This window comes from Leptodactylus fuscus, chromosome 2 (assembly GCF_031893055.1).
Source record: "Leptodactylus fuscus isolate aLepFus1 chromosome 2, aLepFus1.hap2, whole genome shotgun sequence".
NCBI classification, from domain to species: Eukaryota; Metazoa; Chordata; class Amphibia; order Anura; family Leptodactylidae; genus Leptodactylus; species Leptodactylus fuscus.
This window is the reverse complement of record NC_134266.1, coordinates 222,371,736-222,384,914: the sequence shown is the minus strand read 5'-3', so window position 1 is coordinate 222,384,914 and position 13,179 is coordinate 222,371,736. Positions and strand designations below refer to the sequence as shown.

The 13,179-nt window shown below is 43.1% G+C and overlaps 1 protein-coding gene across 1 annotated transcript in view; it reads right to left on the bottom strand.

Moving 5' to 3' along the window:
* The window catches only part of AGAP2 (ArfGAP with GTPase domain, ankyrin repeat and PH domain 2), a 166,847-nt gene extending 158,336 nt beyond the window's left edge, over positions 1 to 8,511 (bottom strand). The window contains exon 1 of the mRNA XM_075265599.1: positions 5,083 to 8,511. Within this exon, the coding sequence (XP_075121700.1) occupies positions 5,083 to 7,891 (2,809 nt within the window). The 5' untranslated portion in view covers positions 7,892 to 8,511. The remainder of the gene's footprint in view (positions 1 to 5,082) is intronic.
* Between the last annotated feature and the right edge of the window lie 4,668 nt (positions 8,512 to 13,179).

Here is a 13,179-nt window from a genome sequence, read left to right as displayed (position 1 = left end):
CGTAGAAACACTATCGAAATATAAAGATATACTGGATAGCTTGTCATTTTTAAGATGCAGATCACAAAGAGTTAATTTACTAGCAGTAAAATGGACCCTAAATGGGATAGTAATGGTAAAATGACCCCCAAATAAAAGATACAATGGTTGTTAACTCGGGATCCATTATAAACAAAGAACACACACTGATCTCAATGGGCCCTGTAGAGGGCTGTAGTGTCCGATGATCATAGGGTTTCCCAACAGCAAATACCCTTCACACACCAGTCAGCTTCACAGGAGAACTAGCAAGCCGAAAACACCTGCAACCCCCTTTAAAGGAGCGCTTCATCGCCACAAACCCTTTAATCTTCAGCCGCAGGGAAGCTGAAAGTCAGCATAACTTTCACAGGATAACGGCTCCCATAAGGCGCAAGTCCCCAAATGCTCGGCGCCATTATCCATCATTTACCTGCTTTCCTTCCCATTTCTTTTGCAAGCACCAGTGAATTGTCACAGTCTGAATAATTTATATTATGGCTTATGATAAACACAATAGCTGCTGCAGAACATCTTTTTGAAGAATTTGTGTGTTATTGATGCAACTGTGGCTTTCTTATATAAAAGAAATATGCGCGGTATAATATAGTACCAGCCATAATGCCCACCTGAAGACATGTCATAGCAATGCCAGCCTCAAGTACTCCCCGTAACAGGGCAAACTCCATAGTGTCTGCACCAGTGGGAGCCATCTGTATTCTGCATGTTTATTTGAGAGGCTGCTGCGATATACCATTTGGGAAGGGAACTATGTTGGGCTCCAATATTAGGGTGCTCGTACACAGGGGGGACCAGTCACACTTATATTTGCTCATTCAAACAATAGTAAGTGCAGATGCAGCTCAGCAAGCAGCAGTAATCTGCATGGAATGACCATGGTCGGCTTGCACCATGTACAGGTCCCCTAGGGTAAGGCCAAGCAGCATTGTTCTATGTCCCATGCCAAAACTGGCACGAAACAAGCCACCTGATACCACCCAATACTTTTTGTCTGGGGCTCACCTGTAAATTTTTCTGCAGCCGTCCTGCAGCTTTTAACCTTTACATGGTTTAAATCCCATCCAGTATGCTGCAAGTGAGGGGCTGTTCACATTACGTTTCTGTGGTTCGTTCATTCAGTGTAATGGATCTGTTTTTTTAATAGTGAAAATAGATAAAATATACATTCATTTTTACATTACGTAAGAGTAATAAGAATATAATAAGTGGAGGTCTAGGAAATGTGAGTGAAAATAACAAACAGCTACTTCTCACCTCTCCTGGGCGACCAGCGGCCTCCTGGTGTGTTCTACTGGCCTGTTCCAGCCCCTGGATGACATCATGGGGATGTTGAGCAACACGTTTTTTCTAATGAACTTGCAGTGACATTTCGCCTAGTGTGTCCCTGACCGTAGAGTAAATCTATGAAGTACATTGCTGCTGATTCTCTCCATTGTGTTAGGCAGCAGGCCGGGGCCCCATGTAGTGCAAACGTAATATTTTAGAGTACCAGCAAAGTGGATGGGATTCTGGATAATCCCACACACACATTGCAGAAAAATGCTCACAGCAGACATGCTGCGATTTGAAAAACCATAGAAGTTTTTCCTGCAACGCTTTTTGGCTGTGCTTCGCTACGGGGGGCCTTAGTTGTAAAGTAGATTTACCTGAATTTTACAATGGCAAAAACTGCCCAAAATGTAGTGTTTTTTTCCTCATAGAGTTAGGGTAAGATCACTTGGGGTTTTTTGGTCCAGATTTTGTCGCTGAATCTGTGTCAAAATCCGGACCAAAAAAACACCTCCCATTGAATTCAATGGGAGCCAGTCATTTCTTTTTTCTGCGAGCGGTTTCTTCCCGCTCTCAGAAAAAAGAAGTGACATGCCCTTCTTCAGACGGATTCCGCCTCGTGACATTCATTTGGGCCTAATCCGGAGTGGAATGCCCCGATTGGACACCGGTGTACTGTATGCACTGCACCGGCATCCATTCGTGGCTAGCAGTTTTTTGGACTGGATTCTGAGGCGGCCTCCGCCTCAAAATCCGGTCCAAAAAACTCCGTCTGATCTCAGCATTAGGGTTCCAGTTAAAACCTGCAGCATAATTTGTTATGTCATAGAAGGAAAACTAATACTAAACATGTAAGCTTCTTATAAATGTTATTCTCATAGTTGACAGCTTTCCAGTTATATACATGACATATACTACTTTGCTATAGTAGGAAATCCAAGCGGTAGGATATAAAAAAATATGTGGGATGAGAATTTGCTTTATATTCTGGTCCTTGATATTGGCTAAATGATGCATTTGCAGCTGCAGTATTTTGGACTGTGTGTACAAGGCCTAGGTATTACAAAACATTTTTACACAAGGTGCAAGTCACAAGTAGCATTGTTTTAAAGGGTTTATCCACTTTAAAAAAAAAAAAAAATTGATAGCCTTAAGATGGCTAATAAGTTTTAGATCAGTGGGCATCTAGCTCTCAGTTCCCCTGCCGATCAGCTGTCTTCATGGGGCCGTGGCTCTTCCACAGAATTACTTACAGGGTTATTCTAGTTATTGCAAGCTGCCCACAGAATAGAGAATAACTCTTTGATCAGGAAGACTATTAACCTTCTCTTTAGCAGATAAATTAAGCAGCAGTCTGCAAATATGAGACGCCAATCCATTTGTATGGGGCACATGGGTCCCCTGTTCTCCTGACTGGTGAGCATTCCAGTGGTGAGACCCCTGCCGATCAATAGGTGTAACTTGTAGCAGACAGAATACGCTTTTCACTAAAAACTGTATTGTAATATGACATATATTTGGGGAAAAACAACTTTGAGTTCTTATGTAAATGAGTTAGTTGGTGCACAGAGGGCGGCCCATCGGCCCTGGGAGCACTGCTTGGCTGCTCAGATAGGATAGGTCATAGTGCTAGAGGATCATCACTACATAAGGATGTCTGAGAGAGGTGAGGTAAGTTGAGTGTAACTGTTCGCTATTTCTACTCACTCCCTTGGGCCTCCACTTATTACACTGTGGGGTTAGAGGAGAACCTATATTACAGTAGTGTTTCATGGATGATGAACCCCAAACGTTTCTGGTTTGGTCGAGCCCAAAACTCTAGGTGTATTTAGGTCAAATCTGGCTAGATATGAATTGGTTCACTCATCACTACCTATTAGCTGCTTTAGTTTCCAACATCATTTTGATGCATTGCCCAGAATTTTGCAGCATTTTCTGGCTCACAGTTTTGCATGTTAAGTCCCAGACACTTTTCAACAAGCCCCACCATCCTTTTGGACAAGACGCAGTCATAGTATGAAGTAATAACTTCTACTAAGGTTGAAAAACAATAAGGAACTATTGTGGTGCCATTTAATGAGAATGTAACATGAGTGTTTATTAATAATGGAAAGGCATATTCACACTTCAAAAACCTCAAAGTTCATTCCATACATGCAAACCCCATTCAGATGTACGGTATGGGATAGTCACAGAAATTTCTGTAACAAATTTGAGACATACCCTAGGGCAGGGGTCCTCAAACTGCGGCCCGCGGGCCACATGCGGCCCGCCAAGCACTTCTGTCTGGCCCCGCCGACAATGCCGGCATTTATAATGAAGCTCCTGGGGAGCTCGGGCCAGGCCATGGAGCGCACTTCACTTTACCTACTGGAGGGCGCCGCTCCCAATGTCTGTGTGACCTGCTCTGCCTCTGGCCCACTGTTTAAAAAGTTTGAAGACCCCTGCCCTAGGGAAATATGCAAGGACCATGTGCATTTCATTGGGCCTTCATGGAGCCATTCATTGGGCCACACGGACAAGAATAGGGCCTGTCCTAAGTTTTGCTCACTGTCCCATACAAGGGGCAGTGAAAATACACCGTCATGTGTATGGGACCATAGAAATTAATGGGTTACTGTGCTAGATGTGTGCATGAGGCCTAACAGTGTTAGTCCAACCAGGTTGGAGAACAGCATAATAATAAGAATACATTACGTGTTTTTCAATGGTACCCAAATTATTCCTGTAGACCTTGGCTCTGATGGTTCCTGCTACTAAAGTAACCAAATGTTGACCCCTGTCATATATAATAAGGTGTCGTCATGCTGCTAGCCCAGAATTCTAGATGAAAAAACACCAATTAATCTCTGCCTCTTGTCGTCTATGTAGTTTCCCTGTTCCTGTACATGCTGAATGGCTTCTGGATCTTTGAGCTGGGATGTCATCATGTTTGCTAAGATATATTTCCAGTGCTTTAGATTCATTACAATCCCAGCGGTACATTTTAAATTATTCAGTGCTGACAGATCTTTAGACGAGGGCGAGATTGTAATGTTAATTATATTGTACATGAAGATTTCACAAAACTGCTGTCTGAACTCGCAACATTCAGCAAGGTCAAAAGCATCAGCGGTAAAAGTGTAAAAGGGGTTAAAACCCGCAGGGAACAGAAAATAAAAAAATATTCCTCATTATACAGTCTGGGGTCTGCTCACTTTAAGATTAAGATTTAGCAAAATGGTAGGTGGGACAAAGCCTTATATGCACAGAACAGTGTTATTGTATTTTTTACTACTCCAGGTGCCGCCATATGGTGCCATAGTATAGAGATATTCTCTCCTAAAAGAGGTATTTCTAAGGAACTATCGCTCTTGGTATTGTGTCATATAGAATCCAACATTGGAGCCATATTAAAGTAAATAGGGTCTCGAAGAAGTGTATGCATGCTGTATTATGGCTCGGGACAATTTAGATATTGTTGCGTGTATGAGACATAACACAAAACTGAACTGTATGAACAAGGCCCAAGACAGGGCAGTTAACAGAAATGCATAAATAAAGAAATTGTCTATAGATTTGGTATCTAGTTTATATTCTGCGTCACAATAATTTTATTCTCAAGTCTTCCCGAATGGTAACCAATGCTGGACTTATCTTAAGTGACACTATAATATTTACATTCCTGTTGCTAAGGAAATGAAAGCTTGAGCAGAAGGAAGAATATGTGACTATAAATAAAACCTACAAACAGTAAAAAAGTATAGAGAAAAAAAATCACACTGTTACACTTACTTTGAGCGAAATCCCTCTCATCTCCAGGACTTAATCCAGTTGGTGAGACAGAGGAGGCCACAGTGGATTTTGTGAAGATTCCGCTAATAAACTTTAACATCTTCCTATCCCTAGCTGCTGAAGACTTGCCCTTGTCCCCAGTTGGAGATGACCCTTCGCGACCCTTTTTGAACTCATCAGGCGGTAGGTCAAAGTCACTGTTGTCCACAGTCTTACTTTTCCCCTTTCTAAAACCTTTGGGGTCACATGATGAAGGAGATAGCAGACTTTTTCCTCCTGAAGATTTTGGAGTCTCAGCTCTAGGACTACTCTTGGTTGAGGATTTTGAGCGACTTTTACCGCCTTCATTTTCAGGCCACGACAGTCGATTTGAACCACTTTTTTGACTCACATTTTTGTCACGGATGTCTTGACTTTTGGAAGTCTTACTAAGTTTAAGCATTCGACTGGCTTTTTCCTTACATGGTGTAAGGAGAACAGGAGGGATCTTTGTTTGATCTACAGGACTAGGTAGCCCTGAGACACTTATACTAGAAGTGTAGAGAGGTCTTGTCTTGGTTTCTACTTGTAAGGTGTTCTTCTGTGATTCCCCAGCCTTGTCTGGGCTCACTGAGAGAGATACAGTTACTGGCGCTTCACGATAAGGTGTTCCTGGCTGGCACGGTACAGGCAGCAATGGACTGGCTGGAGAGCTAAAAGAGTATCTAGGCCCAGAAAAAAAGGTAGGACTTGAATGCTGCCGAGGACTGTTGCAAAGTCGATTGGGAGAATTTTGAAGATAATAGTCCGTAGTGACACTAGTACTGATCCACATAGCGTCCTGCCTATGGAAAAGTCTTTCCAGACGTTTGGTCTTTCCAGGGTCATCACTGTCTGGTGTGAGGTCATCTCCTTCAACAGGCAAAGTAGTATCTAAATCTTTACATGGTGAAAGAGATAGCACAAGTGAAGGCTCTGGAATCTTTTCTTTGGGAGATGTTAACTCACAGATGTCAAGAGTTGTCTTTTCTATTAAAGTAACTGGCCTGTCAATGGTTGCTTTTGGACCAGGAGATTTGACTGTCCCAGCAACTGATGCCCTAGCTCCAGGGTATGTTCCCATGCCAGTCACTGGTGCTTTTATTCCAGTTGAGGCTTTAGTCCGAGCTGGTACAACATCACTAGAAGAGACTGTAGGTTTAGTGCTTACACTTGGGGCTTTTATCGCTGTAACTGACGGTGTCCCAGAAGGTAAAGTTTTGGATGTAGTAACTGGTGGTTTAGCTCCAGGATATGTGCCAGTATCTCCAGCCTTAGTTTTCTCAATCACTGTCCCTACAGGTGGAGCTCCTATTGAATCTTCACTTGACACCACTACAGATGCGGCCCTAACTCCCCTAGCGGCACTTCTAGCAGCAATTATTTTGGCCTCACTAGGTTTTGCTGCAATCACCGGGGCTCCCCCAGAACGAGATGCAGAAAACAATGCTGATGCAGTGCGAGCAGCACTTATAGGGGGAGCAGTAATCCGGGGTGCACTGGATGTTATAGTGCATGGTTTGTCTTCTACTCCTTTGTTAGGTTTTTCTCCAGAAAGTGGCCCATAACTGGTGTGTGTTGGTGAATCGGAACACACAGCTGGTACCTTTATTGCCTTCAAACTCCGACGGGTGATTCTGGATTCGGTGACTGGTACCTGAGGACTGACCGCTTCTGTAATTTTGGAACCATGCACTGGAGTTCCAGAACTGGATATTAAGTCCCTGGAGACATCAGTGTCAAGTGCAGGTCGTCTAATGAGGGAACCCCTAATTACTCGCACTCCACCGAAAGGGAAATCCTTTTGACTGAAAGGCACTGGAGCACTAGCAGTTCTTGCAGCCTTCATTCCTCCTGGGGGACCTGAAGCACTGGATGTTTTTGTGTTCTGGACTGATGGTTCTCCAGTGCTAGATACATTTGCCTGTTTATCGCCATGTACTGAAGCTGCATGACTAGATGTTTCAGGTTTTTTAATTTCCTGTTTCTGAGTTGAAGAAGTTGTGGAATTTGATGACACCTGGTCCTTCACAGATGGTGCTGGTAATGAAGTACTAGGGATCACTGTACCATTCTCTTCCTGTTTTGGGGCTATAACACCAGTATTTCCGGTTACTCCCCAAGCCTTTGATGAAACGTGTGATGATCCTTTGTCTGGAGGTGATGGAGTAGAACTGCTGGATGGACATGTACAATCTGCTCCTGACAAAAGTTCAGCATTTTTTGATGCTTGAGAGAATCCCACTTTTTCTGTAGTTCCATTGGTAGACACTTGGCTTTCAGCTGCAACTCCTGTTGAAAAAGAACTTGTACTACTCACTGGTGGGTAAATTGGACATCTGGATATTACAGTGTCACTTCTCTTCACGAAGGGTCTTGCACTGATGGGGACTGGAGATTGTTCTCGTTCTGGGACAGATGTTTCAGATTGTTTTGCTTTTAAGGAAACTGGTAAAGGTGCATCATTGGTATCCTGTGACCCCTTTGAGTCAACAGCTGTCCCTGTGCTGGTATTGTTCACTATTGCACTTGCTTCAGTAATAGACTTTTCTTTTCCTTCACTCACCCCGGAACTAGGAGTGGGCCCTGCCCAAGCCCAGACATCAGGAAAATCTCTATCCAGTGAGAGGCAATGGGCCAGTCCAGGTGTACTGCCAAGAGAAGGGGTGTCATGTTTCCGGAATACTTCAGTGCTGTCAGCCTTTTTTTCGTCTCCCACAGCCTCTAGTTTGACTAGGGTCAAAGAGATGTGGTAGGTGGTCCTGCGCTGGAGGGTGGCTCCTCTGCTCATGGGTCCCCTGAGTGAGCAGCTCGCAAGGATAGCAAGGGCTGCAGAATAGTCTGCCTGATCAACCACACTGCTGGTCTGCAATCAGCTCAGCACATCCATCATCTGATGTACCACCTCCTCTCCACACAGGTGTCCCTGCAGCATAGATCCGATCTCCAGACAGAAAACGCACGCCCAGGAATGTCAGTCAATAGCTATCTGCAAATAATGCACAATAACAGAGGGGGAGAGCAACCCTTCAGAGGTAAGACCTCATTGTTCAGAAGCATCACTGCACTGGCTCAGTACTGCAGAAGGCACTGATGTCCCTGCTGATAGTTCCCTTGAAATACAGTTCCATTGTCTGCCAGGTGCAAAGATAGGTGAGCAGGTGACACCATAGTCTTGGGTTTTCTCAGGCTGCTTGGAGGTTCTTCATTGCAGTAGCAGCAGCAGCAGCAGCAGCAGCAGCGGCAGCAGCAGCAGACTCCTGGATTCCATGCAGGTTCCACAGTGACTAGAGACAGGCTTGTCACTGATCTCCATTCACAGAGACACAGCAGCTATTCTTCTGCCTTCTCTCCAGTGTCAGGGCTGCACTTTAGCGAGCACTTCAATTTTGCATCTCATAGGAAGAGTTTGCAAAGGAGGGGGCTAGGAAATGGTGTAATCGCAGAATAATATGCCACCCAAGCGTGTTCTAAAGACTAGCAGGACTCACTATTCATGGTATAGGAATAGGAGGAGCTGTGATCACTGTTCTACACCCACACCACAACCTGGCAGCTCACTGCTGAATATTAAAGGGTGAATGTGACATCCAACTAGGAAAAAGATTTATGCTCATGGACGAAATGCCTTCCCTGTCTATCTGCAGGCGGCAAGGCTCCGCTGCTTCTTTGTCTGCTTGGAGCATACCGTATACGTTATTTGGTCATATTATACTGTATATTCAATTTATTATAAAATAAAACAGCTATTAATGGTAACCTGTGGCTCTTAAGTTATTATGGAACTACATGTCACAGCATTCTGTGTCACTCTGACATTCTACCTACAATCCTGCTTTGTAGGTCTCCGAATGCCATGTAGAACTAGAAATTTCTTTGTGAAATCAGCCATGAAATTACCTATGAGTGTGATGGGATATGTAGTCCAACTGCAGATAGGGAAGCTCATGAAGAAACACAAGTAGCCACAGACTGCTATGTGTCTTTTTAACCCTTTTGTGACTAGTAAAAGTAAGTAATTTGGTCTGAGCTTTTAACCCTTTATGCTGGATTATTCCAATTAAACAGAACTGCTGCTTCCCATGTCCCTCTTTTGAAGGGGTAGTCCCTAATTTTGACCCAAGTCCTTCTCACCCTCTCTGTTCTCTAAATGTCCCTCTTTTTGATACTGGAAATAGAAGCTCAGTATTAAATGTAACTATTTTTCCGGAAGCCATCTAGTGCATAGCTATATTGTAACCAATGTATATAATATGTAGGACTTAATGGTGCATTTAAGACCTTACGCTGGGTTCACACCAGCGTTCGGCAGTCCGTTCTCAGGTTTCCGTCTTCTGCATGCAGAAGACGGAAACCTGTCATGCCGAGTCCAGCCGGTAGCGCCGGAAACCGTTTTTTTTAAACCGGACATAGAGTACTGCATGTCCGACTCTGTGTCCGGTTTTAAAAAAAATGGTTTCGCCGCGGAGAGCATAAAACGCTCACCGGCACTCACAGCCAGACACTTTTCAATCCCATTCAAATGAATGGGTTTCATATATTTCATATATTGCAGTGAAAAAAAAGGAAAAAAAAATTCCAGCATTTTAATTTTAACTGCAGACTCATGATCATTCAGAGCTGGACTTAAGGGCCTAGGGCCCAACAAGGTTCTGGGGGCTAACCCAACAGGTTCCTGATAATATCATACATCACGGCTCCTTCACTGACAACCAGAGCTGCCCATTATTGAGTATTTTCCCTGTATCCCCTAAAGTACTGTGTATGCACCAATAGCACCATGGCCAGCTCATGCACCATACAGTATGGGGAATAAGATGGGCATGGAGCACTAAACATATGTGCAAGATTATACTGAGGGAGTTATGACACAGGCAAACAACACAAGGATACTATCACACATTTTGGGGCCCCATACAGTGAACGAAATACTGTAAGTATTTGATCCCTTGCTAATTTTGTAAGTTTGCCCACTGACAAAGACATGAATGGTCTATAATGTTAAGGGTAGGTTAATTTTAACAGTGAGACATAGAATATCAAAAATAAAATCCAGAAAATCACATTGTATAAGTTTTATAAATGTATTAGCGTTTTACATAGAGAAATAAGTATTTGATCCCTCCAGCAAACAAGACTTAATACTTGGTGGCAAATCCCTTGCTGGCGCGCACAGTGGTCAGACATTTTATGTAGTTGATGTTGAGGTTTGTGCACGTCAGGAGGAATTTTGGTCCCCTCCACTTTGCAGATCATCTCTAAATCATTAAGATTTTGAGGCTGTCACTTGGCAACTCAGAGCTTCCCTCAGCTCCCTCCATAAGTTTTCTATGGGATTAAGGCCTGGAGACTGGCTAGGCCAATCCATGACCTTAATGTGCCCCTTTGAGCCACTCCTTTGTTGCCTTGGCTGTATGTTTTGGGTCATTGTCCTGCTGGAAGACCCAGCCACAACCCATTTTTAATATCCTAGAGGTTGTCACTCAAGATTTTACAGTACATGGCTCCATTCATTCTCCCATTGATGCGGTGAAGTAGCCCTGTGCCCTTAGCAGAGAAACACTCCCAAAACGTAATGTTTCCACCTCCATGCTTGGCAGTGGGGACGATGTTCTTTGGGTCACAGGCAGCATTTCTCTTCCTCCAAACACAGCGAGTTGAGTTAATGCCAAAGAACTCAATGTTTGTCTCATCTGACCACAGGACCTTCTCCCAATCTCTCTCAGTATCATCCAGGTGTTCAATGACAAACTTCATGGAGGCCTGTACATGGGCCTTCTTGAGCAGGGGGACCTTGCAGGCACTGCTGGATTTTAAGCCATTAATATGTAATATGTATATGTACTTATGTAATATGTATACGTAATGGATAACTAATGGTTTTCTTGGTGACTGTGGTCCAAGCTGCCTTGAGATCATTAACAAGTTCCCCTGTGTAGTTATAAGCTGATCTCTCACCTTCCTCTTGATCAAGGATACCCCATGAGGTGACATTTTGCATGGAACCCCAGATCGATGTCAATTGACAGTCATTTTGTATTTCTTCCATTTTCTTACTATTGCACCAACTGTTGTCTCCTCCTCACCAAGTGTCTTACTTATGGTTTTGTAGCCCATTCCAGCCTTGGGCAGGTCTATGATTTTGTCCCTGACATCCTTAGAAACCTCTTTGGTCTTGACCATATTATAGAGGTTACAGTCTGACTGATTTAGAGTCATCATTCTTGGACAGGCTTCTATTAGAAAGGGACTCGGCAGCACATAAATACATGACACTGGGCCAGGCACCTTTCCTTTAGCAATGTGACAGGACCAACACTGCAAGTGTTTTTCCCTATAGATTTAATAGGAAAAGAAAAAAAGAGGAAAGCATAGGAAAAACGCTGAAAAATAACGCAATACGTTTTTGGTGTACTTTTTTCTGCAGCCTTTTCAGCAGTGTTTCACTATGTGGAGCCTTTGCCTAAGGTGGTTGTATAGGCTGTGTATGGTATTGCAACTCAGTTTCATTCACTTGCACACTGTTGGCAATACCACTTACAATCAGTGAAAACCTTTGCACCTGAACCCTATTGCCCAGGACCTAACATGGCACTGTGCGACCCTGGTATTGCCAGACACAGCTGTAATTGCCATTCATGATGTGATTGCATTGGACTTTCTCTGGAGACCACAGCCCACACCAATAACATTGGGTATGGGTCTTCAATTCAGCCCCTTGTCTGTAGGTAACATCTGCCGGAGGATATATAAATATCAAGACAACATTCACATCATTACCACATGTTGCGTTGCAAATAAGATAAAGAACCATGTAATATCGCTATCATTTGTCCAATAATTGTTTCTTCCCCAGCACGTCTATGACCTGCTTATAGGATGATGGCTGGAAACAACATAAAAAACCCATAAATCTGAGTAGATCCCCGTATAGTATTTCTACTTACATTGGTCAGAATGAATTCTCACTTTGTGTCATATCAGTCACCATAGTAATATTGACCATATAACTTGCCTTTTGTAAAGGAATTTTATAACATGGTAACTTTGACATTGAAACAAATATATTTCAGTAGTAGTCAGTATATTCACCAACAATAACTAGTATAAAAAATACTACATTTTAGTGAAAAGGAGTATAACTATTCCAGAAATGTAAGACATATTTCTAATACAAGTGTGCCATCAAACTCTAAGTTAGAGTATTTTGTTAGAAGTAAAAGAAAAACAAATTAAAGAGATTTTACAAGACTGGATATTAATTGCCCATCTTCAGTATAGATGATCAGTCTGAGATCAATGGCGTTCTGACACCCAAAACCCTCACAAGCAGCCGCTAATAGGTAGCTGAGCTTCAATAACGCAACATGACCATTTCACAAGTGTACAGAACCATCTGCTTCCGGCTCCATAGACTGTGCTGAAAATAACTGATGATGATGACATATCCTAAGGATAGACTATCAATATAAGTCTTGGAAAACCCTTTTAAAATCAGGGGAGAAACCAAGGTAAAAACTGCAACAGTGAATCCAGCACTGGGGTGAAATAAAACACTTATTAAAAGCTCCAGCAGTGAATCCAGCACTGGGGTGAAATAAAACACTTCACTGCATGTACAACTTTATCTTCTCTTAAAAAAAGGTAAACATTAGAGATGAGCGAACACTGTTCGGATCAGCCGTTCCGAACAGCACGCTCCCATAGAAATGAATGGAAGCACCTGGCACGGCAACCGGCCGCTGGCAAAGTGTACGTGCCGGGTGTTTCCATTCATTTCTATGGGAGCGTGCTGTTCGGAACGGCTGATCCGAACAGTGTTCACTCATCTCTAGTAAACAAACATGATAGAAGCGCATCCATCATGTTGTTTACATTAGTGTCAATGGGAACGGACACAGTATCTGTGACTGTTCTCTGCGACAGTTTAAGGTCCATTGCTGTCATCCTATGATGGAAGACAACAGCGGACATAAGTAACGATAGTGTGAACTTCCCCTAAGTGATATAAAGAATGCTAATTAATGTAAATAACACTAGTAAGACTCATTACTAAGCTGAGAATGCTCCCTTGGATGT